This window comes from Colobus angolensis, unplaced genomic scaffold, assembly GCF_000951035.1.
Source record: "Colobus angolensis palliatus isolate OR3802 unplaced genomic scaffold, Cang.pa_1.0 Scaffold198, whole genome shotgun sequence".
In the NCBI taxonomy this organism is placed as follows: domain Eukaryota; kingdom Metazoa; phylum Chordata; class Mammalia; order Primates; family Cercopithecidae; genus Colobus; species Colobus angolensis.
In genome coordinates, this window is record NW_012115132.1 from 1,413,784 (window position 1) to 1,439,590 (window position 25,807).

Here is a 25,807-nt window from a genome sequence, read left to right on the forward strand (position 1 = left end):
TCAGAGATTTTATTAAACCATTACTAAGGGTGAATTAAAAAAGAAAAAAATGTGTAGTAATTAGTGTAGTAAAACTTTAGAGGAACTCAAAAGCCTACTCATGCTCCCATGCTACCCTACACAAACATTAAGAAACTTTCTTAGTTAGTTTTGCCTATTTACAAAAATACATAAATTACTATGAACACTTATTTCAAAATGGACACAACTTACAAAACCCACAAACATTCTTTCATAGTAAGAGACGTCAAAATGAAATAGAAACTTCATAGACATTCAGGATTAGAAGAGTCCACCTAATAGAACATTCTCATCTTACAATTGAGAAATCTGGGGTCCAGTAAGGTTAAAAAAATTTGTTCAAAATCTGAGGGCTGGTTAGTAAACAGCAAAGATCACCTAAGGTAGTATTATGGGAAGACAATATGCTCTAAGCAATTTTTCTAGTAGTTTACACATGCAATAAAATACAGCAATTTGGATAAACAACATGAACTCGATTAATGTCAAATTCTATGGTTTAAAAGAATGTTACATTCTGCAAGCAGCACTCAAAACATAATCACATTATTATGATTAAATTAAAGTAAATTAAAATCAAATAAAAATTCAGTTCATCAGTGGAACTACTCACATATAAAGTGCTCAGTAGTAATAAGTGGTTTGTAGGCTACTGTATTAGCATAGATATAGAACATTTCCATTATTGCAGAAAGTCTACTTAGATAGTACTAGTCTAGAATATCTTTATAAGGTACATTTTCGTTACGATTTATTTAAATATCTGTGTTGTAAATAAAATTGAAAGGCCTGCTTGGCAAACTGTGAGTAATCCATTTACCTTTCTTTCCCATATCTGTATTTTTCCCCTCCATAATTCCTTTGAGTCAATAACATTTCTGAGATCTTCTAAAGATACAACATTAGCAGAAAGGTATTCTGCAATTTTCTGACAGTTTCTATAAAAAAAAAGATTGCAACAATTAAATACAGGGTTTTATATTTCACTGATTTAATCATTATAGTCAACTACAAGCCTAAGAGGCAAAATTGCAAAATTTATATTGCTGTATTTTTCCTGCTAATATGAAACACCCATTAAGTCAGTCTCTAAGTGAATTGCTGTCACATGTTCATTTAGTCCCAACATCCTCACAAATTTAGAGTAATTATCTTTAGTACTAAGGATGAAGAAAGACTTTCCTCTTACTATTGGCTTAAAGATGTCAGATATACACACACCACAGGCACAATGTCACTCCCTTATCTTCAAAAAGAGAACTGCTCTCCTATATTGTCCCCATACAGCTTTGTATGGAATTCTATAACAGCACTTATCACAGACTATCTTGACTGTTAGCATTCCTGTTTCTCGCTGCACTTCAATGAAAAAGATCATGTCTTCTCACTTTCTTAACTTACCAGCATCTATTGCTATGCTTGCCATAAAGGTATTGCTCAATAAACATTCACTGAATGAAAACAAATCATGAAGTTGTTAAATCCAATTGAATGTTTATTTAAGGGTCAAAATTATAATATACAATTAATCCTTGCTAAAATATCATAAAATACAACAGTGTATATTTATTCCTACATTGGCACATAACAGAAAACCAAATACAACATGACAAATCCAGTGTATCTATGTTCAAAAGCATACAGTGTGCTTATAGAATTAATCCTCAGTAATGGTTGTAAGTAGCATCAATATTTACTAAACACTTAAATATTTCAGAAACATAAATATAAAATATGAAACATCTAGATTCTTCTCAATACACAAATGTGCAATCATGGTATAACACACAATTTTATCTTGTCACATTAAAATAATTTTCAAATGCTGAGTCTGAAAACAGAATAGTATGTTAATTGTGAAAACAGACAATGCAACACAGACAATAATCAAATATGAACAAAGAAGCTTACATTTCACAATGATTTCCTGCTATAGTGATCTTTGCTGAATACCATTCTCTCAAATGTTTTAATGCTCCTACAGTAGGTAAACAGTCTTTCAATTTAGGAGGATCTTTATCAGAAGGCAATAGTATTATATCTACCATTGCTCTACCTAGAAAGAGAAAAAGGCATTTTTGTAATTTTTAAAAAGTTAGATCTGAAATGTCTCAAAATAGTACCCTGAACAACTGAATTTTATGTTTATTTAGAAAAATGAATTTTATATTTATTTAGAAGACAAAGGAAGATTTTAGTTTTAATTTCTGAAATTCTTCAAAACAATATATGTCTTTAGGAATTCAAACTTTTTAACTGTTCATCATTTGATTTATAGCCATGTTATCTTGAAACAGCTAGCATATACTAGAAAACAATAAACTATATCATAACTACTTGCCAATTCTGCAGCAGTGACTAATTACACACATTGCTCTTAAGATCATCAATGCTATTGTACTCAACAGAGAAAAAAAATCTGTGCAATTTCATTATATTTTTCTAAACATAATTTTGTTATCCAAAAGAGAACGAATTAGTGCAAAACTGTAATGTTCAAATAAATGATGTCTCTTTTATAAAGGACAATAAAACACTCAGAAAACCAATTACACTGACATCATCATTAGATCCTGAGAAACAATAACTTCACAAAACTTTAAATTTTATAAAATTATAAATTTCCTGAAGGACTACAAAAATCAAAATGAAACAAACTGGAGCTAAATTTGATAATCAAAGCATTCTAATTTGCCAAGACAACTACGTAATATTTCAGTGCATCCTTTGAACTCAACACATTTCATTTTAAAAGTTGATACGTTGGTCAACTCATTCAGTTATTTTTCTATGTGGGGCTTTTTGTACTAATATATGATCTCCTTGAATACAGAGATCAGACTGACTATAAGCTATAAGCTTCTTTATGTTATCACAGATGCTCTATTCATCATGGTACACCTGGCTCCTAGTACAAATATTTACTTCATAATGACCTTCAATAAACAAAGTATTCAGAAAAGAATACTCTTCAAAGTATTTGTGGATGCCAACTGTACCAAATATTAGATGACAGCTACTTGATTAACACAAAGGAAAAAAGAAAAAAACAGTTTTAGGAATATTATGATACAGTATTTCACAAAGTATTCTTTCCACTATGGGAAAAAAAATATAAAAAAAAAGCTGAGGAAACGCCTTCTTTTATGGTATGACATTCCATTTGATAATGCATATAGTAACTTCACCATAAAAGAATGTTATCCAAATTATCAAGGTTAAATAATCTCTTTTTCAAAGAGCTGTTTATAGGATTAGTCTTCTACAGAACATACTCTGAAAAACAACAGTCTGTAGTAGAAAGATTCTTCTTCAATAATAACTAAATAAACAGAGATAGTTATTTAATTTTCGCCTAACTAAATGAAAACAATGAAAAGAACTGCTACATCTCAGTAATGTACTCTAATGGAGTACATTCTGTATCAACTTCAATTATAAATTGTTTTGTAATTTTTAATTTAAAGATTAAAGTGAGAACACTAACATAAAGAATGAATTTATCACTTATTCATAAAAAGTGTAATAAGATAAGATACAAATTATTGAAAGTAGTCATAAAATATTACCAGGAACAGGAAGCTTGTCTGATAACTGATGCAAATTTTCTGCAGCTTCTTCATAGAGACTAAAATAAAAGGGTAAGTTAGGGGAAAAAAAACCCACAAATACATTGATATATAATCATAATAGGTACTATTAACTAAAAAGATTGTTGCACAGACACAAACAGGTTAGATGTATAATCTCATTTTATCTTTATGACAATTCCAGGAGGTACTACTATAATACTATTATTATCTCCACTTTAAATAACTTGCCTAAAGTTACATAATTAGTATGTACAGAAGCTAGGATTCAAACTCTGAGTACAAGTTCTTACCCACACCCCAAAAACAAACAAACAAAGGGAATAAAACTCCCTAAATTATTACTAGCATATTAAATATAAATCATAACAGACAAAAAAATTTTTGGAATCTTTTATTTATTTATTTATTTTTGATTTTGGGGATTTTTTTGAGACAGGGTCTCACTCTGTCACCCAGTCTGGAGTGCAGTGGCATGATCACAGCTCACTGCAGCCTCAATCCTACAGGCTCAGGTGATCCTCCCACCTCAGCCTCCTGCATAGCTGAGATAGCTGGGACTACAGGCACACGCCACCATGCCTGGCTAATTTTTTTATTTTTTGTAGATACAGGGTTCTGCCATGGTACCCAGGCTGGTCCCAAACTCCTGGGCTCAAGTCATCCGCCTGCCTCAGCCTCCCAAAGTGCTGGCATTACAGGCATGAGCCACTGCACCCAGCCATTTTTCTGAATCTTAAAAGTAAGAAAATGCTAAGTGTTTAATAAAAAAGGACATGATTTTTCTCTGAGTGGTATTTAACAGTCTTGACTAAAGAATATGATGCCCTCCTCAGATCCTTCAAAATGGATTAGTTTTATCCATATGATACAATTTTTTATTATATAGCATAAAGGTACTTAAATCCTTTATTATAAACCCACCATCATCTTAGAAACTTAAGGCATCTTACGTAAACTCTAGTTTTCAAGCTCCCTCTTGTGGAAATAATTATTAGGTCACTTACTAGAAACGTTTATACTTTAATAGTGGTAGGAAACATATGGAATGATACGGGTTTTTAAGGGTAAATGAAAGCACCTGAGAAATCACCTAAAAGTACTTCAATACTTTACGGATGAGAAAACAAAGGACCAGAGAAGTTACATGACCGGCCTAAGACTGTGTAAATAAAGTCTACCTCGTTGGTTCAGCGATATTTCTCTGGTTCTGAAAGGTCTCCTTTTATTAATCAGAACAAACAAATATGACCTGGAAAAAGGAAAATGAAATTTTTTAAGTCTACAGCTACTTACAGATATAATATGTGACCACTACAATAAGAGCAGTTTTGTCATGAAACGTCATGAAAGACTAAAATAAGAGGTATTAATTATAAGAGGAGGGATATTTCAGAAAGAGAAAAATTACTATCACAACTTATGTCACCTGGATCAACTTACATATTGTACCACAATTCAAAAAAACCTAAACGTGAACTCAGTCATGTATATATAATCCTCACAAACTCTTTATGGATTTTAAAAGGTACCTGAAATGCTGCAAATACACATAAATTAAAGAAGTCACATATTTTGGCCTCAAATAGCAAAATGAAAATGATACTTTGGTATGAATGCTAGCTATTAACATTAAATAACATTTCTATTCAAGCTTTTAAAATACATTATTGGCCAGGCACAGTGGCTCACAGCTGTACTCCCAGCACTTTGGGAGGCCAAGGCAGGCAGATTGCTTGAGCTCAGGAATTTGAGACCAGTCTGAGCAACATGGCGAAACAATATCTCTAAAAAAAAAAAAAAACAAAAACAAAAATTAGCTGGGTGTGGTGGTGCACACCTATAGTTCCAGCTACTCTGGAAGCTGAGGTCAGAGGATCGCTTGAGCCCAGAAGGTCAAGGCTGCAGGGAGCCATGACTGCAACACTGCACTGCAGTCTGGGTGACAGAGCAAGACCCTGTTTCAAAAATAAAATATTAGGCAGAATTTATCTTCAAGAAAGTAATATGTCAATTAAAATACGACTTTTTATGATTCTTGACATTATGTAAGCTTAAGAAACATGCATTTTAAAGAATGTTATTCAAATAAAAGGCCCAAATTGCCTTCTGTCTTCCAAAGTGGAGTCGAAAATTTCAATTAACTAGAATTTCTTCAGTAAAGACGCTAAAATATATAATCTTCATTCTCATGGATTAAAATAACTGTCTAATATTAAGTATTTTAATGATAATACAAAAACCATATAAGCATACTCAGCCAAGGATAATGATTCCCTGCTATTACTATCTTCTTCTTCAAAATACTCAACAGCACTCAAACATTCTTCGGTATTTGTTTGAAGAACATCTTCAATTTTATCTTTTTCTGTATCAAAAGGTATCTCTTGCCAATCAGAACTACAAAACTAATAAATCAAAAGATTGTATTAAATAATGGATGATGAAATTATTTATATTAGCAAAGACATTCACTAATAGCTATTTTTTAATTTATATTACCTGATAAAATCCATATATTGCCTGCACTGCAAAGAACCACTTCTTGGAACCAGGTATACCACCCACTGAACAGGCTTGAAAATAAAATCACACTTATTATTAGAAAGGCATACCATAAATAAGCAGATGACACAGCATATATACTGTACTTAGAGACCATAATTTTCAAACATATTACATAATTATCCAACATATATATGTGGATCTTTTAAAAATCTCTGCTAAAAATTCAAATAGAATAATCTACCTCAAGAGCAAAATTCTTTACTCACAATAAATACTTGGCTTTCGTTTGTCACAATTCAAAACCCATATTATTATTTTTTATTATTTTAATCATCATTTCACACAGATTACAATCTACCATAAAGATGTTGAAAATACAGCTACTCAATTACCACTGAGTAACACAAAATCATGTAAGTCATTTTAGTGAAAACAATTCCTTCTCCAAAGACCATGCAGGTTGGTTCAGACCAACCAGAGACAGAGGCGTTAAAGAGCAACCACAGCCTAAAGATAAGGAAGATGCTCTTCTTGGAGAACGGAGTATTATATGAGGATATAAAATTTTAAGGGTCACCCCAGGGTATGTGTCAAGGAGTCATAAAGAATTTAGAGCTGTGTATACAGATTGGACTCAAAAAAGGAAGAAGAAAAGTAGTAACTGAGGCTTAACTAACGGAAGGAAGTGAGGTAAGATGCTAAATTCTTATTACCACTTTCTTCCAACAATCTCAGCAGAAGACTCCTACCACCTTAACAAAATAGAAACTATCAGGTAATAATTCCAATAACATCCTCTCAGGAAACATACAACTCAACTTGTTCTCCCATTAAGTCTTTCCTCTTTCCTCCGCTTTAACGTGTAAGAGGCACTGTCCTTCCAATTCAATGTTACCGGCCAAACCTCCCGAGACCACTGATTCTATTATCTAGCTCACTGATTATCTTCCCTGCATTTCACTCTGCTCCCTTCTGTCTGTTCTTTGTCACTGCCATTTAAACACACACAAGTGTTTCTCAAAGTATTTCTTTTTTTAAAAAGGGGTCCCTTTAAATTCATCTCCACTTCACTTTCTTAGCTCTTCCTCAAAGATAAACTTCTGAAGGTGCTGTCCACACCTGACTGTCTCCATTTCCTCATCAACTTTTCCACTGCCTTCCATATGCATTTCAATCTGTTTTTTGTCTCCAATATGCCCCTGAAAGAACACTCATCAAAGTCACCAATAACTGACTTGTTACTAAATCTAGCAGTTTTTAGTGCTGTTGTTATTTGACCTCTCAGCATAAGAGAAAAATAAAAGACGACATATTTGACTACTTTCTCTTTAAAACACTTGGCTTCTGTGGCACCCATCTCTCTGGCTCCTCCTTATTCTTTTTAAAAACTGGTGTTCAGTTCTTCTAAATACTGGGATTCAGTTTGAGACTTTCTGTTCTTCCTACTATCCATAAGCAATCCCATCATTTCTCATGGCTTCACCTGACATCTATACATTAGTTCTATACTTTGTATTAACTGGTGCAAAATAATTGCTTTTTTGGCCATTATTTTTGCAACAACCGAATATCTCCAGCCCTCTCCTACATTTTTAGTTCCAGACACATGTATCCAACTTTTAGAAAACATTTTTACTTTTTTATTTTTACATTGTAAACGTGTAAAACATTTTACTTTTTACTTTGACATCTTATAGGCAACTATTAACAGGTTCCAAATTGAACATGTCATATTCCCTCCAAATCTGGTTCTCCTTTCTCACTAAATGCCACCATCATGCTGTTACCCATGCCAGAAACCTAATGTCACCCTTGATTCTTTTCTCATCCTTCCCTTCTTCTACATCATACCAATTCAACGCCAAGGTAGGTGAATTCCACCCCCATAATTTCCTTCAGATCTATCCATTTTCCTCCACCCTGGCTGCCTCTCCCATTCCTCATTTGGTCTTCTACAGAATCCCCCTTTACAGAAATAGCTATACTTTTCTCTAATCCATCTACTATACTTCAGGGAGAATACTTCAAAAGCACAGATCTGATCACGTCTCTTCCTTAATTAACACTTTTAATGGCTACTGATTACCATTAGGAAAAAATCCAAACACCTTGAAACTATTTACAAAATCCTCTAAATAGCCATGCCTACCTCTCCACCCTTATCCCAATTATAATCATATTGTACTTTCCGTCCCTCAAACTTGCCATATTACTGAAATCAAAAATCCTAGTATGCAGGAAATTCAGTGCAAGTAGTTTCTATTCTCATGGCTCTTATATGCACAAATTCCAGTTACTATAGCTTAAATAACACCAGTTCCCCAACAACCTGGTTTAAATTTCAGTTACCATAGTATATTAATTAACTATAATTGCATAGTTTAAGACTTCATTGCAAGTTTCTCAGTCTACAAAACCACCGTATACATAAAAGATGTGTGTCATGATCAGTAACCAATCATGTTACTGCTTTTAAAGTATGTCACTGATTGGTCACTGCACAAGTGCCAGTCAGTTCACACACAGGTAGCAAAGGATGTAATTGTGTTGCCTCCTGGTTTCCCAGTGTAAATCCATGTGATATTTTAGAAAAGTGGATAAATGGATGAGGGAATTTTTTAAAAAGAGAGAGATAAACACCAAAGAAATAAAAAGTGCTAACACTGAAAGCGATCTTCAAACTAATGTAAATAGAATTCTAAAAATAGCTGCTGTGACAAACACCTTTTGATGAAAAAGGTGAAGATGTCCCAGAGAAAATGATGCTAGCAAAAACCTTAACATTAAAGGAACTCAGACATATTTCACAATAGTGAAAGTCCAGGTCGGGCACAGTGGCTCACATCTGTAATCCCAGCACTTTGGGAGGCCAACACAGGTGGATTACTTGAGCCCAGGTGTTCAAGACCAGCCTGGGCAACACAATGAAACCCTGCCTCTACAAAAAGTTAAAAAATTAGCCAGGTGTGGTGGCTCATGCCTACAGTCCCTGCTACTCAGGAGGCTAAGGTAGGAGGATCACTTGAGCTGGAGATGTTGAGGCTGCAGTTGCAGTAAACCATGATTGGGTCACTGGACTCCAGCCTGAGCAACAAAGTGGGACCCTGTCTCAAAAAAAGAAAAAAAAATTGAAGAATAAAACATTGGAAGTTGATACAACTGGAATATGATAATTCGCCAGTAAAAGATGTTCATTCTGTATCATAAGTTACGTGATGATGCAAAGGTGGCAAGCACTGTTCAAACTACTCTTGATAAAGTTTTTACAAAGAAATAAAACACTTTAATTCTCAATGTTTCTAAGGTTTTAAATTATAGTGTACAAAATAAATTTTATTTTTACTATTTTTTTGTTTCCATAAAATTTTATAACAGTAAGAGAATTTTTAATGTTTTGACAAAAGATATTAAAGGTCATGGGACAATTCTAATTTTTCTCGTTGATTATTATATTAAGATTGCTTTGCACAATCAATTATAAAGTACCACACTATCATGCAAAACAAGGACCGTGTGTATAAGAAACTCCTAAATACACAAGCGGAAAGTAAAATTTATCATGAGAACCCCTAGAATACTCCCAAGAGCTCTTTTACATATACATCTGAGGTGCAAATGAAAGAAAATCTTTCCTGCAATAATAGTAGTATTGACTAAAATTATACCAACTTGAAAATTAATGAGTACTACTAGGCCTTGGAAAACAGGCTAGGGCAACATACACATATTAGAAATCATTCCCCAACGGTATTAGCTGACACCAAGAGACAAGAGGTTCTCTAATGAAAGAAGAGAAAGGTGCAGATTGTACAGTCACAGGAACTACAAATTTATCAAAAGGAGCAGACCCTTCCTTGCATCAACAGAAACTTCCTTCAGTTTTTAGATATTGGTCTGTTTTGGCATCTCCATTTTCAGAACATTTAAAGGACATTCTCCAGTAAAGGACAAGAAGAGGGAATAAAAGAAAAGGTAACTATCAAAGTCAGTAAATGCATTTGTATAATGCCAATAGAAGCTAAAGGAGGAAAGATTTTTACAAAGTAAGGGTTGGTCAAAAAAGCAAAATACTTCAAAAAGTCAAAGCAGATAAGAACTGATTGTGTTTAGTAATTATTAAGTACTGTTAAGAGAATCAGTAACAGCTAAGAACAGAAATAAATAAATGGTAAGGAAATCAGTGTTGGAGCATTATGTATATATTTTTACTTAGGATAAAACCATCCTCATAAGGCCACATTCCCCTTACTTATACAGAACTAAGATAGGCAAGAAAATTTCATAAAAGGAGCAAAACTCAAGCTGAGAACCTAGAATACATTTCATAACTTTATTATACTCAAGCGTCAAGAAGAAAGGAGTAACCTATTTTTCAGTTTTGTACTCCTTTAGTTACCTCTGTAACTCAGTGCCTTGTACACAGTAAAGAAGTATTTCCTTGTATTCCTTAGGGTCCAAATTAATTAAGTTAATTTCCAGTACAAATGCTGTGCCAGAGAAAAGAGGACATTATTATACTTGCCAGGGAAAGTACTATCTTCTGGATTAATTGAAGCACTAATGTTTCTTTTCAAGAGGTGATAAACATTTGCTGCTGTGAAGTCTGAAAAAGAAAAGACAGAATAAGTCAAAGGGCTCCAGACTTACATAATCTAACTTACTCCAGTTTCACCATCAGAGGCTGTCAAGACCAGTACGTTGTGCATAAAAGTACTACACGCCACCCAAGATCTGTTCAAGTTTTGATACAGTAAATCTAAAGCAAGCAGAGAAAATAGAAAAGGCTCCCGATCTGTACATGCCAGCCAATTAGCACAAATGCAAAATTCCCCTCAAAAGAATAATTTTAAAGAGAAGGGAAATTCTGTCACAATACCTTATACACAACCACATACATTTACTCCTCAAAATGCTTGTTCGATCGAAACAAATGAATACATAGAAGGCAATATTGAATCTAGACGGGTGCACCAAAAAGCAGTGCAAACGCAAGCAATTAAAATCATTTAAAATTCATCATTTGTTTTTGAAACTTAGTTTATATGTGGGATGTCTCCTCCCATTAGATGTAAATTCTAGTACAGCAAGGTATTTGTCCATCTTGTTCCTGTCTGTATTATCTGCATGTGAAACACAGGGGCAGAAATAATAAATGTATATATATATATATATCCCAAAACCAGGAAATTCCATTACTAAGGCATAGAAAATTTATTAAGTTAAATATTTACTATGCCAAGAACGTCTAAGGGCTGGAATCTTGCATCCAGAAATTTGTCCCTGTTTATCCATGAAGATGCTATTTTTGCAGCCCTCATTAACTCTATCCCAGATAGAGTCCCAGCTTCGTGGGACAACTACATATTGATCCCTCTCCAGCAGAACTTTATCACAAACTCAAACTTCCTCCCCGCTCCACAAGCCGTTCCCGCTCTTTCTCATCCCAGCGCTTACCCGGCTGTTTCTCAGTACCCTCACCCGACGACACCTCTGGCCCATGTTCTGCCTCCCTACTGGCCGCCGACGGGAATTTTCCTTCCCTCCAGATCACCAGCAGCAGGTACCGATCCATGTCCTCAGAGATCAATCCCCAATTTTAGGTCTCGGCTTCCACATCCAAACAGACGCGCGCTATGACGCACTTCCTGTTCCCTTCATTTAGGTCGGCTGGAAATTGTGTCCTCTGTCGGGTTTCCGCAGTTTTCCAGTAACTCCCGTATTTTCGGGAGTTACTCCCTAAATAACTGCATTATCTGCTCCTTTCATGACGAAATTGATGCCCTGGGGAAGACTGGAGGAAACTCGAGGAAGGGGAGAAGCCGACAAGTGCTGGACGGGCTAGGAACTGTCTTGCTTGGATGTTAGCGTTTCCCGCCGGGCCAGTAAGGCTGCGTCACCCGGCTTGGCTACTAAGAGAAGGACGGACGGTCTTGCTAGTGGGGAAACATGTCTAGTTTCTCTAGGGCGTCCCAGGTGAGCTCGGACTCTTATGGCTTGATGGGGTTCGTTATACTGGCAGAAGGAGAGCATTGGTTCCGGCAGATTAAGTAGTGAAGCTGGGGCGACAGGGAAGCCGAGACCCTCAGCTAAGAGGTGCCTTGGGAAAGCACAAGAGGGTCGTCAGTCTGGCAAGCACTTAATGTCGTTCGTTTGTTACTCGTCCCCTCTTCTTTTCAATCTGCCCTTTTTTGAGGGAGTGAGGCTGGGGGAAGAGGATTAGGAGAGCAGGTCGCAGAGGTAATAAGGCGGATCACATAGGACACTGTAGGCTGTTGTAATATTTTGCTTTTTTTACTGAGTAAAATGGGGACCTATTGGAGGGTTTTGATCCAAGGAGTAACATGATCTGACCTGGTGTCAAAAGGAGCACTCTGACTGCTGGGTTGAGAATAGACTGTTTAGAAATAGAGGTTAGTAGAGTCCAGAAGCAAAGAATATGTTTGGAGGGTATTACAGTAATCTAGGCGAGACGTGATGGTGCAGAGACGCTGGAAATCCTATGGAGTGTATTGAAAGTGGTCAGGTTTTGTTTGAAGGTGGAGTCAATAGGACTTCCTGAAGATTGAATATAGGCCAACAGCAAAAGAAGAAACAAGGATTACCCCAAGGATTTTTAGTTTGTACACCTGGAGGGTGTGTCATCAACTGAGATAGGGAAGGCTGAGATTGAACCAGGTTTCAGGTGGAAGAATAGGAGTTAGTTTGGGTTATATCGGTCTAAGATGACTCTTAACCCAGTGCCGCTCCAAGTGTGGTTCCTTCCGTGGACTGTTTGTTGCCTGTCTGTGATGAGATAAATACAGGAAGTAAAATAAAACTTTTAAAACTTTTTTAGCAATTTCACATCGTCCAGCATTTGTATTTTTTTCATTAAAGTTTTTTGGGTTTTTTTTCTGTCAAAGTATCAAACTATTTGTCTACAATGGATGGGGACAAAAACTGGCCTTTTTCTTATATATAGATTAGTTTGAGGTTGTGATAAGTAAATTTAAAATAAAACCAGCTAGCCTCATTTTATTTTTCCAGCATTGTTTAGCGTCTTGTGTATATGCATAGAGAAAGCATCTGGTGGAGATCTTTCTGGCCTAGAATTTTCTAAGAATTTGAATACATTGATGATGACTGTAAAAACAATGGTCTATTCCTGAGGTAACCTAAAGATAACTATTTCAGGCAACTTTTTAAAGTTGAAATTTATTCCACATCATCCATCTGTACTTTCCCGACTACACTGTTCTATTTTACTCTCCCCAGGAATTGAACTTCCGAATCGTCTTCAGTTTCCAATTGGCCACTCAGCTTTCAATATAATGTACCTACTAATATATAAATGTTTTTGAAGACCTTCATAAACAGCTTCTACTTTCTTACAAGCTTCTCATTGCCCCTCCAGATTCTGTTATGTGTTATACAAAAAAAAAAGTCATAATATAAAGGGAAATATATCTTTGGGATATTTATAGCAAAACATAAGTCATATTGCTAACAGGAAACCAGGCAGGAATAATTACTGTGTTTGTCTTTGCAGAATGATTAGAGAAAAAAAAAACCCTTTTCCAGAAATAGAAATGAAAACAAAAATTCTTTAGCAATAGAGTTATTTTTCAAAGAAATTGTTGACATTAATTGTAGAAAACATGTGATATTATATAATAATAAATTTAATTACTGTATTTCCATTTTAATGACAATTATCATTATTTTTTCCTCTCTTTTTTTTTTTTCCAAGCAATGGGCCACTTTTGCTAGAATATGGTATCTCTTAGATGGGAAAATGCAGCCACCTGGCAAACTTGCCGCTATGGCATCAATAAGACTTCAGGGATTACATAAACCTGTGTACCATGCACTGAGTAAGTATTATTTTAGACCTGTCATTAACCACTGTAGTTTTCATGCCGGAGTAGAATCTTGGTGAAGTTTGACAGGGCTGAGTTTAAGGACCCTTTTTATTTTTCCTGAGGATCCTGTATTCCATTCTTGCTGAAACCATACTGGTGCCCTAAACTGAATTTGGCTTATTCACGGGAAAACCATATGGATCAGTTTACCCAGAACAAGCATATTTTATGCCACTGCCCAGCAAAATTATTAATAGCCCTTCTTTTAACACTCAGAAATAACCTGAATTGCCCCATGACTTAAACTTTCACTTTTATGTATGTCCTTTCACATGATGACGTGCATATAAAGAGTTTTTAAGGGAAATAATTTTGTCCTCTCTTCTAAAAAAATCATTTCCCCTAGAAAAATATATGGTGCTAGCTAGGTATGGGAAGCTTATTTTCACTAATAAGATTAATAGACTTGCTTTTCTGTATCCTTTTTCCAAAATAAGATTAAAAAGTTGTTTTCATTCTAGAAGATTTCTGCTTACAGATAGTTTTTGATAGACCTCATTTACCCCAGCACTTCATGGCCAGATCCAGATGTCAGTTTTTAGTCCTCATACTGGTTGACTTGTCAACAGCATTTGCTGCAATTGATCACATTTTTATTTAGCTTTTATTGTGCAATATATTAAACATACAAAGATGTGTATATAAAAATATGTGATATTTTAAAGGAAATTAACCATAATAACAATTATAATGGTGAAATGAATACACTCAGCATTGGTTTGTTTCCAGTTTTTTTGCCATTATGTTATATTACATTAATGTTGCTATCAATATTCTTGTGCCATTTTCCTAGTACACATGGAAGAATTTTTCCAAGGTATGCCCAAAGAACAGGAATTACTGGGTTTTAAGGTGCATAGAAGTTGAGTCTTTATCATGCCAGTAGCATGCAAGAGTTTCCATTACTCCTCATCTTCAATAACACTTGATATGTTCATTCTTCTTAATTTTGACTATTCTGGTAGATGTAAAATGCTTGCTTTGTGATTTCAATTTGCATTTTCCTGATGACAAATACGGCTGGCTGAGCATCTTTTCATTTATTGGTCTTTATAGCCTCCTCTTCTGTGAAATGTCTGTGCATGTCTTTTGCAAATTCTTCCACTGAGTTGTTTGTCCTTTGCTTTTTTCTTTTATTATAAAAGGTTTCAAACTATCAGAAAAGGTCAAAGAATAGTACAATGAATTTCTTTATACTCTCCACCTAAATACAGTTGTTAACATTTTATCATATGTTTTTTATTAAACCATTTGAAAATACATTGCAGATGCCATTATAATTCCCCCAAAATACTTCAGCGTACATCTCCTAAAAATAAAGATACTCTCTATGTAACCAGAATGCCATTGACACACGTAAGAAAATAAACAGTACTTTAATTAGATGGTCTAATGTTCAGTGCATTTTTAAATTTCTCTGGTTGTCCCAAGTATATTTCTTATAGCTATTATTTTTTTGAACCAGGATGCAACCTAGGTTTATGTATTGTCTTTGGTTGTTATGCTCCTTTAGTCTCTTAATCTAGAATAATCCTTCTTTTATTTTCTTCTCAACCTTTTGAGGAGTGCAGGCTAATTTTCATCTAGAGAACTTTCTTCTTGAAACACATTCTTCACTTGTTTCCCTGGATTCACTTGTTTCCCTGTTTCTTCTCCCTTTCTTAGTACCCTTGGCTATCCTCAGCTTTCTAAACTCTCCAATGCTCTTCTCACCAAAAATTGGAAGTGCCTCAGGGCCCAGTCCTTGAAGTGCCTAAGGCCCCATGCCTTAGATGATTGCATTATGTCTCATGTATCTAAAAATCATCTATATGTTAATGCCTCCCAAATTTAAATCTCCAGTTTTGACCCCTTCCCTGTATCCTAGACTCACATATACAAATTTCTATTAAGCAAATTTTTCTAGTGTCTAGTAGACATCTCCAATGAATAAGTCCATTTGGAGATGTCTTACTTCTTGTCTACTTCACCCAAACCAACCTGTTCCTTCCCAGTTTTCCATCTCAATTAATAGCATCACTATTCTTTTTGTTGCTCTGGTTTGAAGGCGTTGTCTTATCTGCAACTCCTCTTTGTTCAACCAAAAAAATAAAAAATAAAACATATATATATACACACACACACACACACACACACATACACACACATATTTAAAAATATATTAGAAAAAAGTATATCTGAACTCTGGCACCTCTCATCATCTCTCCCTCTATGCTGATTTTAAACTGCTGTACTGTATCCTGTTTTATTCCAAAAACTGTCTCACTGTGATCTGTTTTCTTCTGCCATTGCCTCCATGTAATTTTTCCTCCATAGATCAACTACAGTTATCTTCTCCAAATGAAATTTCTGTGTGTCCTACAAGAACTTAAATAATATGGTCCCTGTTACCTTTCTGACTTTCTTTCCTTTTTTTATTTATTTACTATTTAATTAATTATTTCTGTCAATCCACTCAGGCCTGTGCTGTTCCATTAACTTGCCTGCCGAGCACATTTTTGCCTTATGCCCTTTTTTTTTTGAGACAGAGTCTTACTTTGTTGCCCAGGCTAGAGTGCAGTGACCTGCTCTTGGCTCAGTGCAACCTCCGCCTCCTGGATTCAAGCATTTCTCCTGCCTCAGCCTCCCGAGAAGCTGGGATTACAGGCATATGCTACCACACCCGACTAAGTTTGTATTTTTAGTAGAGACAGGGTTTCACCATGTTGCCAGGCTGGTGTTGAACTCCTGATTGCAAGTGATCCATCCACCTTGGCCTCCCAAAGTGCTGGGATTATAGGCGTGAGCCACCACGCCCAGCCCTTAGGCCCTTTTCACACTCTGTTCCCTCTGCCTAGATATTCTTTACCAGATACCTGCATAGCTTATTTCTTCATGTATTTCAGATTTCTGCTCAGGCATTTATATTCTGAGAGAGGCCTTCCCTGATTCCTCTGCTCACCCTTTCACTCTCTATACCTTTTCCTTGCTTTAAAAAAAAAAATAGTGTTCATGTATCACCTGAAATGTTATGTAAGTATCTGTTTATTATCTACCTTCCTTCACTAGACTAAGTTTCCAGAGCACAAAAAATGTTGCCTATTTTGTACACAGCAGTGTCCCTAGTGCCTGTAATAGTGCTTGACACATAGTTGGAATGTAAGAAATGTTTGTTAAGTGAATGTGCTTGCATTTATGAATTCCAGTTGTGAAAATGAAGAAAATACTTTTAGTCAGGGCTCTGGCATTGAAGCTAAGTCAGATTTTTGGATCTGTGGAGCTAAGAGGAAGGATATTCCGAATGATTTGATTTGGGCAAGAGCAAAGATTTATGCTGCTCTAACCTTTTTTCTCTACCTAATGAAAATTTCAGTAAGATCAAAATAAACCCACACTCTGAAATCTGTGAGTATATAATATGAATCTGAGGTTTTGTCTTGTTAATCTTTGTTTTTCAAGCACCCCCCAGTGCAATGTCTGGCCCATCATAGATGCTTGCCAGAAATTGTTTGTGGAATGACACTTTCAAATAGATGTTTTGTGAGTAGTCAGTTCTTGTTCCCTGTAGTTATCCTGTGAACACTGGGTTAGTGAATACTGAACCATTGCTTCTGGGGGAGATACGGAGTTAGATTCCTCTGAACCTCTGGTCACAGCATTTTCATCAACCAATCAGTACATAACCTGGTTTTATGTGTGTTTCTGTTTAAAGACATCTTAACACTGAACTCGTGACCAACAGCAGTATAACAAGCTTATCTAACACACATATTATCTCTATAAGGCAACAACACAGCCTTCTTGTATTTAGGAACACTGAATGCACTCAGTATACCAAGCTTGAGGGATATTTTAAACAGTGAAATCACTAAGAAAAGTCCACAGATGCCAGAAACATAGCACTACATAGAAAATGAAAAGGATGCTTGTTTATTTTATGAAAGGTGAAAGAAGGCAGAGCATCGCCTTATTCAGCCTCAGATGGGAACATGTGCATCAAGTAACACAAATTTATTTCCACTCTGAGCATGTCCATGAATGACTGCAAAAGCACTATGAGTATGATTTTTGGGTAATAAATAAATTTTAACAAGTAGGCAAATTTGTAAATATGGAATCTATGAATAATGAGATCAACTGTGTTTTGAAAGTAAAAAGTGATCAGGAGACTTACACTTTAACTTATAAACCTGTTTACTTTAAAAATCTTTTTTGGCAGACCAGAAAAATAGAGAATTACCAATTCATATAGTTGTTTAATTCCTTAGGACTTTAGATATTTTGTTTAACCACCTCATCTCTTCATTGACAGTCGAGTAAACTAAAATCAGGATTTCATTGCTATTCAGCTATATTATAATACAACTGGGACTAGAACTTAGGCACCTGTTTCTCATGTAGGAAATTCCCCATTCCACGTCACTCTGGTGATACTTAACCACTTGTACTGAGTATTCCTGCTGCTTTTTTCCTTAGCAGTGGTATCAGCAGATAATAAATGAGATCTCTTAGGTTGTCTCTGCAGAAATGCAAATAATACAAAATTTGAAGAAAAGTGCAATTAGTAGCAGTCACCTAATTTCTGTCTCCAAATACAGTACTATCTGTCTACCCAAAGTTCTGTTTCCTTATTACCAGGTCGTCATTGCAAAAGTGTATCTTAGATATGAATGAATAGGCATTCTGCTAGGATATCAGAAGGGCTGTTGTGGCTGCCTATTAGGTTTCTGTGAAAGTAGAAACTTACTTTTTAAAGACTGAGTTGCATTTTTGTTTCACTATGTGTTTTGAGACAGAGTCTTATTCTGCCACTCAGGCTGCAGTGCAATGGAGCCATCACAGCTCACTGCAACCTCCACCTTCTGAGCCTCCCAGGTAGCTGGGACTATAGGCGTGCACCATGATATCCAGCTAAGTTTTTTGTAGTTTTTGTAGAGACGGGGTTTCACAATGTTGCACAAGCTAGTCTTAAACTCCTGAACTCAAGCGATCCACTCACCTCAGCCTCACAAAGTGCTGGAATTATACATATGAGTCACCTTGCCTGGGCATGTTTCGCTGTATTTAATATGTAACATATTAGCAAAACTTCTTGTGTCCACAAGATGTCACTAAAATCAAAACTTAAATTGCAAGCAATTTTCAATTTATACATATGTTGTGTTTTAAAAGTTCATTCTAACATTTAGTGGTTTAATAAACATTTATTGAGCAGATATTATGGGCTCATAATCACTATAAATATATTTTTTTGAAAATTGACCTACAGTTTCCCAGAAAAATAATATTACAGATGATCATCATTGTTCTAGGAATGGTTGTAAAAATTAACAAATAATGTATCTGAACATAATGTATACAATATTTAAACTACCTTATTTGTGAAATGGATGTTTGTGAAGTGTTGTGGAAATTGACTTTTCATTATAAGGTTATTTTTTATGGAAAATGTGGGTTAAGGTAGAAAGGATGTGGAGCTAGTAAAGGAATCCCTCCTTCTAATAAGAGCTGCCCTCTTGAATTTGGGACTTGGGAACTTTTTGAACATGTTTCTGATAAATGAAAAGAAAGGTTGTTTGTGGTGGTGGAGTATGACTTATTCTTTTTGAGGATTCTACTCCTTTCACCGCCAACTGATTAATTCATTGAGGAGGACTATAGGAGCATTTAAAGGAAGCAGAGGAAAACCTTTCTTTAGCTTTGCTAAAATTAGATTATGTTAAAATATTTCTGTTCTGCATTGAACGAAATAAAAGTTGCACTCAGTTTATAGAGATTAATGTTATGAATGCTAACGTACCAAACAATTCAACAGAGATCAGATTTATGATCTAAATCTAATCTGTAGTATTGTGCCTTGTAAGTTTATGATGCTCTTCTTAAAGTTGCTTAGCTAACATATTTTTCTCTCACTATTCAGTTAAATGTATAAATGTAATTCAAATGTTAATATCACAGCATTTTAATTTTGCAATCTAAATTGTACATTTATACTTCACCTCACTCCTAGAATATCATCCTACAAAGCACTGCAGTAGATTTTTGCTTCAGGTTGTATCTAGAATATATATCTCCTTTGGAAGTGACTATATCGATATTGTCAATAAATTAAACAGTATGCCTTGTTCGTGTTACAGTATCTATACATTCAGCAGATTTTGTGATAACCTATCTAATCATTCATCACATTGGCTGTGCACAAGTTCAGGGATGCCAAAATTAACACTGAAGTAGCCATTGGGACATTTGTCCTTCCAAACTTAGAAACAAACATAAAGGCCAAGGCCAAACCCAAACTTTGTTGTTTGTCACTAATTCAGAATAGCTATTTTTCAAACATTTCTCAAACTAAATCTTCAAGGAAACCCAATAAATAAAAGCAATACTGTCCTAGTTGAAGGAAGAAGAACCTGGATCCTTGTGCCTTGAGTCACCTTTTAGAAGCCTAAGACTGAATCACCTGCACTTTAAAAACCACTATGCTAAAGCAAACAGCTTATAAGGAAGGATTCAACCCTATAAAGGGGAAAAAAACAAGCTACAGACTGGAAGAAAATATTTGCAAACCACATCATCAACAAAAGTCGTATCTAAAATATATAAAGAACTTTCAAAACTCAACAGTAAAATCAAACAATCTAACAATCTAATTAGACTATGGGCAGAATACATGAACAGATGGCAGGTAAGTACATGAAAAGATGTTCAATATAAGTAGCCATTAGGGAAATGCAAATTAAAACCACAGCGAGATAATACTACACAACTCTCAAAATAGCTAATATAAAAAATAGTGACAAGTGCTGATGAGGATGCATAGAAACTGGATTACTGATGCATTGCTGGTAGAAATGTAACATGGTACAGCAACTCTGGAAAAGAATATGGCAGTTTCTTCTAAAACTAAACATGAGCTTACTATATAGCACGGCAGTTTCGTTTCTCTTGGACATTACCCCAGAGAAATGAAAATTAAGTTCATGAAAAACCTGTACCATTTAATAATCCCTCCACCCTATTACTCTTTATCTTCCCATGTTCATCAGCTCCTGGCATATTGCATTTTCATTTATTTGTTTGTTTATTACCTGGCTTTTCCACTAGAACATAAGATTTATTAACAAGAATTTCTCTGTAAGGAACTTAAATTTATAAGCAAAAAACCACCCCATTAAAAAGTGAGCAAAGGATATACATAAAGAGACACTTTTCAAAAGAAGACATACAGTCAACAAGCAAATGAAAAAATGCCCGTATCGCTAATAATTAGAGAAATGTAAGTCAAAACCACAATGAGATATCATCTCATACCAGTCAGAATGGCTATCACTAAAAGGTCAAAAAATAATAGACGTTGGCAAGGGCAAGGAGAAAAGGGCATGCTTATACACTGCTGGTGGGAGTGCAAATTAGTTCAGTCATTCTGGAAAGCAATTTGGTGATTTCTGAAAGAACTTAAAGCATGTACAGTTCATTTTAACACTATTCATAATAGCAAAGATACATCATCAACGTAAGTGCCCATCAGTGGTAGACTGGATAAAGAAAATGTGGTTCATATACACCATAGAATACTGTGGAGTCATTAAAAAGTGAGATCATGTCCTTTGCAGGAACATGGATGGAGCTGGAGGCCATTATCCTAAGTAAACTAACACAGGAACAGAAAACCAAATACTGCATGTTCTCACTTATAAGTGGGAGTTAAACATTGGGTACTCATGGGCACAAAGGGAACAACAGACAACTGCTTGAGGGTGGAGAGTGGGAGGAGTGTGAGGATCAAAAAACTACCTATTGGGTACTATGCTTATTGCTTTGGTGACAAAATAATCTGTATGTTCAACCCCCAGGACATGCAATTTACCTGTATAACACACCTGTACATTTACCCCTGAACCTAAAATAAAAGTTTAAAAAAATAAAAAGAGGTTTTTCAGTTACATTCATTGCTATATCCCCAGCATCGAGAATGATACATGGCATTAGTAAGTATGTAATACATAGCAAGTGGATTTGTTCATCAATGGAAAAGGGTTATAAAGTAAATTTTAAAAGAGCTGGAGACTCCCAGCAAGCTAAATTAGTGTCTCTCTCTGAATTTGCCCTTGCATGGAATATTTCAAACATGGTTAAAAACGAACACTAGGGGTTTTCGTAAACTTACTGTGTCTGGTAACTCTATATGAGGGATCTATAATTAAGAGTCTGCAGCATGGATCTAGGACCAAAAAAATTATACAAATGCTAGAACAAAGTAGAGTTCGTTATTTCAGTTGCAAAAACTGCAATTACTTTTGCACCAACCTAAATAGCATGGCTTACTTGGCACAGACAGTAGTGTTGGAAAAACTGGTAAATAAGGCTACAAAAAGTTATCCTATACTCTAGGTCTCCTTGAATCCCTAACCAAGGAGTTGGTACATGGGGAAGTACAAAGATGGCAAAATAACTGTAACCTGTCAGTGGTTTGCTGAGAAGGACTTCTGAGATCTTAGAATTTAGCAGAAAAGAATACGTAATTGATTAGTGAATGATATCATTGCCTCCTTATGGCATTATAACTACCACTTTTTGCCATCTGGTTGTGGTAGACATGTAAGATCTGCCTTTGAAGTGTTACTAGAGTTGTATTTGAAGCTTAACTTTACCACTTATTAGACATATCATTTTAGCTGAGTTGTTTAACCTCTGACTGTTTTCTCATTAAACATTATTAAATAGTAAAAGTGTCAGGCAGAGGGAGTACATTAGCTTTACCTAATACGATAGTTGTGAGACTTTGAGTGTTAAAAGTGACTATAAAATGCCTAGCTCAGTGCTTTGAAAGTAGAAGGTATTGAATAAATATTACTTCCTTTCCTCCCAGGCAATTTTGAGGAAAAATTATGACTTAATTCTGGCTTAAGGGAGAAGATGGGCCAAAACATTGAGGCGGTATAGGACTAAGAGTTGTCCCTGATGGTGTAACCTACCTGAGACCTTAGGTTTTGTGACATGAAGCTGTTGAGTTTTCACTTTGTCTGAATTAGTTTGAATGTATTTGGCCATTTAATTTAGCACCTAGTGTTATACTGAGGAGTCAGATAAAGTTAGAAGTTTAAGATTAGAATTTTTATAAACTCACAATTTCTAAAAATTGTTTACTATTATACTATTTTTCAACTTAATTTCTCTTCAGAACATCTCTTGATCAAGCACTAGAGCTATGATTTATTTATATTTGGTACATATATATTAAATGTGCAGTTTTAAATTAAAAATTATAAAATGAAACTATTTAACTTAATAGAAACTTAGACAGAAACAATTGTGCTATATCCAGGGTTACAGTCTTACAGTAATACTGATTTTAGTGTTAATGAAATACAGTTAAAAGCGTGTATTTAATTGCTGGTTAGTTTTTGTTTAGCGTTAGTAGAGAAATGCTTCTTAGAATGAATTTACTAGAGATTTGGCATATATTATTGAGGAAGAACAATTTTTCCTAGATTAGATGTGATACCTTAGAACTGAAAGAATATGATTTTCAGTTACTTCGTGGCAATCTAATGCCCCATGAAAGATTTTTTTGCTCTCTATAAATATTTTTTGAGTGGCTCAAGATGCTTTACCTGTATTTAAAACTTAACAATTTAAAAGTAAATTCAGTTTTAGTGGAAAGTTTAAAGAGTCATTTTTTTCCTCCAAATAGATGTTATGGAAAGAGCCTCTACTGGGTATTAGGTAACTTAGTGTGTGAGTCTTTGCAAATCACTTAATCTTCTGCTGTAAATGTCTGAATGTGAGCTAAAGTAATTTCATTGTTTTCTGAGGCTGTCTGGTTATCTTCTCACCTTCTTTATTTACTCTTCTGCTGCATTTGCCCAACTGCCTCAATAGCCAACAGGGTGTCACTTTTTGGAACTTCAATCATTTAATTAAATATTGTCAGACTATTCTTTTCCATCTAATAACAGCAAGCTTCCCAGGTCTTTCATTCATACCTCTGAATTTCCTTTCACTCTAGTGATGAAAACCCACTTGCTTTATTTTCTTTTCTTTATTCTTTTCCTATATAGACTATGAACGTCTCTGAAAATTCTGTCATTCAAATTTAGAGCTCTGCATAGAATCTTAAAATCTTTAGTTTTCATATATATTGTACTTGCGTTTCTTATTTTTAGTGTTTTTTTTTCTTAAGCTTCTAGAATATCTTCAGGTTTGTTTTTTTCTATTAGTAGAATAGGTATTTTATAAATGTTTCTAATTACTTGATTTTGTGATGTGTAGTAAGTCATTTGAAAATGTACATGTTAACTTTTTAGTTTGTTTTCAGATGAACAGCCAAACTTAGGGATAGAAAATGAGTGCAGATACACATATTTTGATTTTCAGGTCATCTGTCCTGTCAAATATGTTTGTGTAGTCATAGTTGAGAGTAGCAGTTTAAATTTACTATAAACATAGTTGGAAAAAAACCTTTCCATGGTAGTTAATAAGATCATAGCAGTCTGTTCTCTAAATTTGAAAAAAATGATAATCAATTGTAATGTTTTATGTTTGTTTTCAATTTACCTATAGGTTAAACATGCTTTTTTATATCTATATACATATTGTTTTCATTTTCTTGGCTATTTTTCAGGGAAATTTTGTATCAGACATTTAAAGGCACTTAATACAAACATTTTTACTGAAGTGTAATTATTAATTGGAAGAGTAATAACAGTAATTTGCCTTTAAAAGATGTATTGTTATTATTGGCACCCTTATTAAATTTCTTTTACTTTGCAGTGTTGAGATTTTCCAAATGGCCAGCCAACTCTTTCTATACTTAGATGTTATATTAAAAAGTAACAGAAGTCTATTCAAGGATTTTTGATGTTGCACTGTGACTTGCTTTTTATTTTTTAATACGTTGTTTGAACTTAGGCTTTATAAATAACCAAGGACACTTTTTCTTAAGGTTTGTATTTTTCATACAAAATCTTGTTTCTTTTTAAAATCTAGGTGACTGTGGGGATCATGTTGTTATAATGAACACAAGACACATTGCATTTTCTGGAAACAAATGGGAACAAAAAGTGTACTCTTCGCATACTGGGTAAGATAATTCTATTGTCAGGGAAAGCAGGTAGTTAAAATATATTACTTTAAGAATACAGTTCTTTCTTAAAAGAAAAAAGATGTTTTTAAGAATTGGCATTTATTACTAATTTTACTCATGCCATATATATAATTTACTCAATTTTTAAAAACCATACAACTATACCAAATGTAGTTATTACCTGACAGTATTTGTTTAACCTAGAAATGTTTCATATAACCTGTGAACAAGATTAATCTCATGTTTTAGTCAATCTTTTACTTCTGTATTTCTGCTTCCTATAATTCATGTTACTGCTGTTTTCAGAACCATCCCAAACACCTGAAAGTTAACAAGATGTTTAAGGAATGGTCACTCTTCTCTAGATAAAATCTTATTTGTCAGTATCGCTGTTAAGTAAATACACTCACCTGGGTGTGTTCTGTTGGTTTCCAAATACAGCGTGACTCTCCTCCATTTTTCAGTTAGGCAATCTTCTGTTGCAGTAGAACTTTTCTTCAAGGCCATAGTATTTCTGTGTTTGAGTTTACTGTCAGCTAAAACTCCTAAGTGTTTTTCAGGTGTACTCCTGTTGAATCATGTCTCCTCCTTCCTGTGTGCTTTAGTTGTAATTTAATTCAATTATAAGACCTTAAGTTTACTCCATGTTAAATTTTATCTCCAGCCTTTTAAGATCCTGATTTTATCATCTCATGTATTAGTTAATCCACAGCTTCAGGTCA

General features: G+C 34.7%; 2 protein-coding genes across 4 annotated transcripts in view; one reads left to right on the top strand and one right to left on the bottom strand.

The window, feature by feature from the left end:
- MTBP (MDM2 binding protein) overlaps window positions 1-11,764 on the bottom strand; it is a 76,698-nt gene extending 64,934 nt beyond the window's left edge. The window contains exons 1-7 of the mRNA XM_011941098.1: window positions 11,574-11,764; window positions 10,642-10,722; window positions 6,114-6,187; window positions 5,868-6,019; window positions 3,591-3,649; window positions 1,933-2,077; window positions 842-959 (exon numbers count right to left, since the gene is read on the bottom strand). Coding sequence (XP_011796488.1) covers window positions 842-959; window positions 1,933-2,077; window positions 3,591-3,649; window positions 5,868-6,019; window positions 6,114-6,187; window positions 10,642-10,722; window positions 11,574-11,691 — 747 coding nt within the window. The 5' untranslated portion in view covers window positions 11,692-11,764. The remainder of the gene's footprint in view (window positions 1-841; window positions 960-1,932; window positions 2,078-3,590; window positions 3,650-5,867; window positions 6,020-6,113; window positions 6,188-10,641; window positions 10,723-11,573) is intronic.
- MRPL13 (mitochondrial ribosomal protein L13) overlaps window positions 11,755-25,807 on the top strand; it is a 56,068-nt gene continuing 42,015 nt past the window's right edge. Inside the window, exons 1-3 of one of the 3 annotated variants that reach the window (XM_011941058.1) lie at window positions 11,755-12,092; window positions 13,849-13,972; window positions 24,989-25,082. In XM_011941058.1, coding sequence (XP_011796448.1) covers window positions 12,066-12,092; window positions 13,849-13,972; window positions 24,989-25,082 — 245 coding nt within the window. In that variant the 5' untranslated portion in view covers window positions 11,755-12,065. The remainder of the gene's footprint in view (window positions 12,093-13,848; window positions 13,973-24,988; window positions 25,083-25,807) is intronic. The other 2 variants (XM_011941059.1, XM_011941060.1) reach the window with 2 other exon arrangements.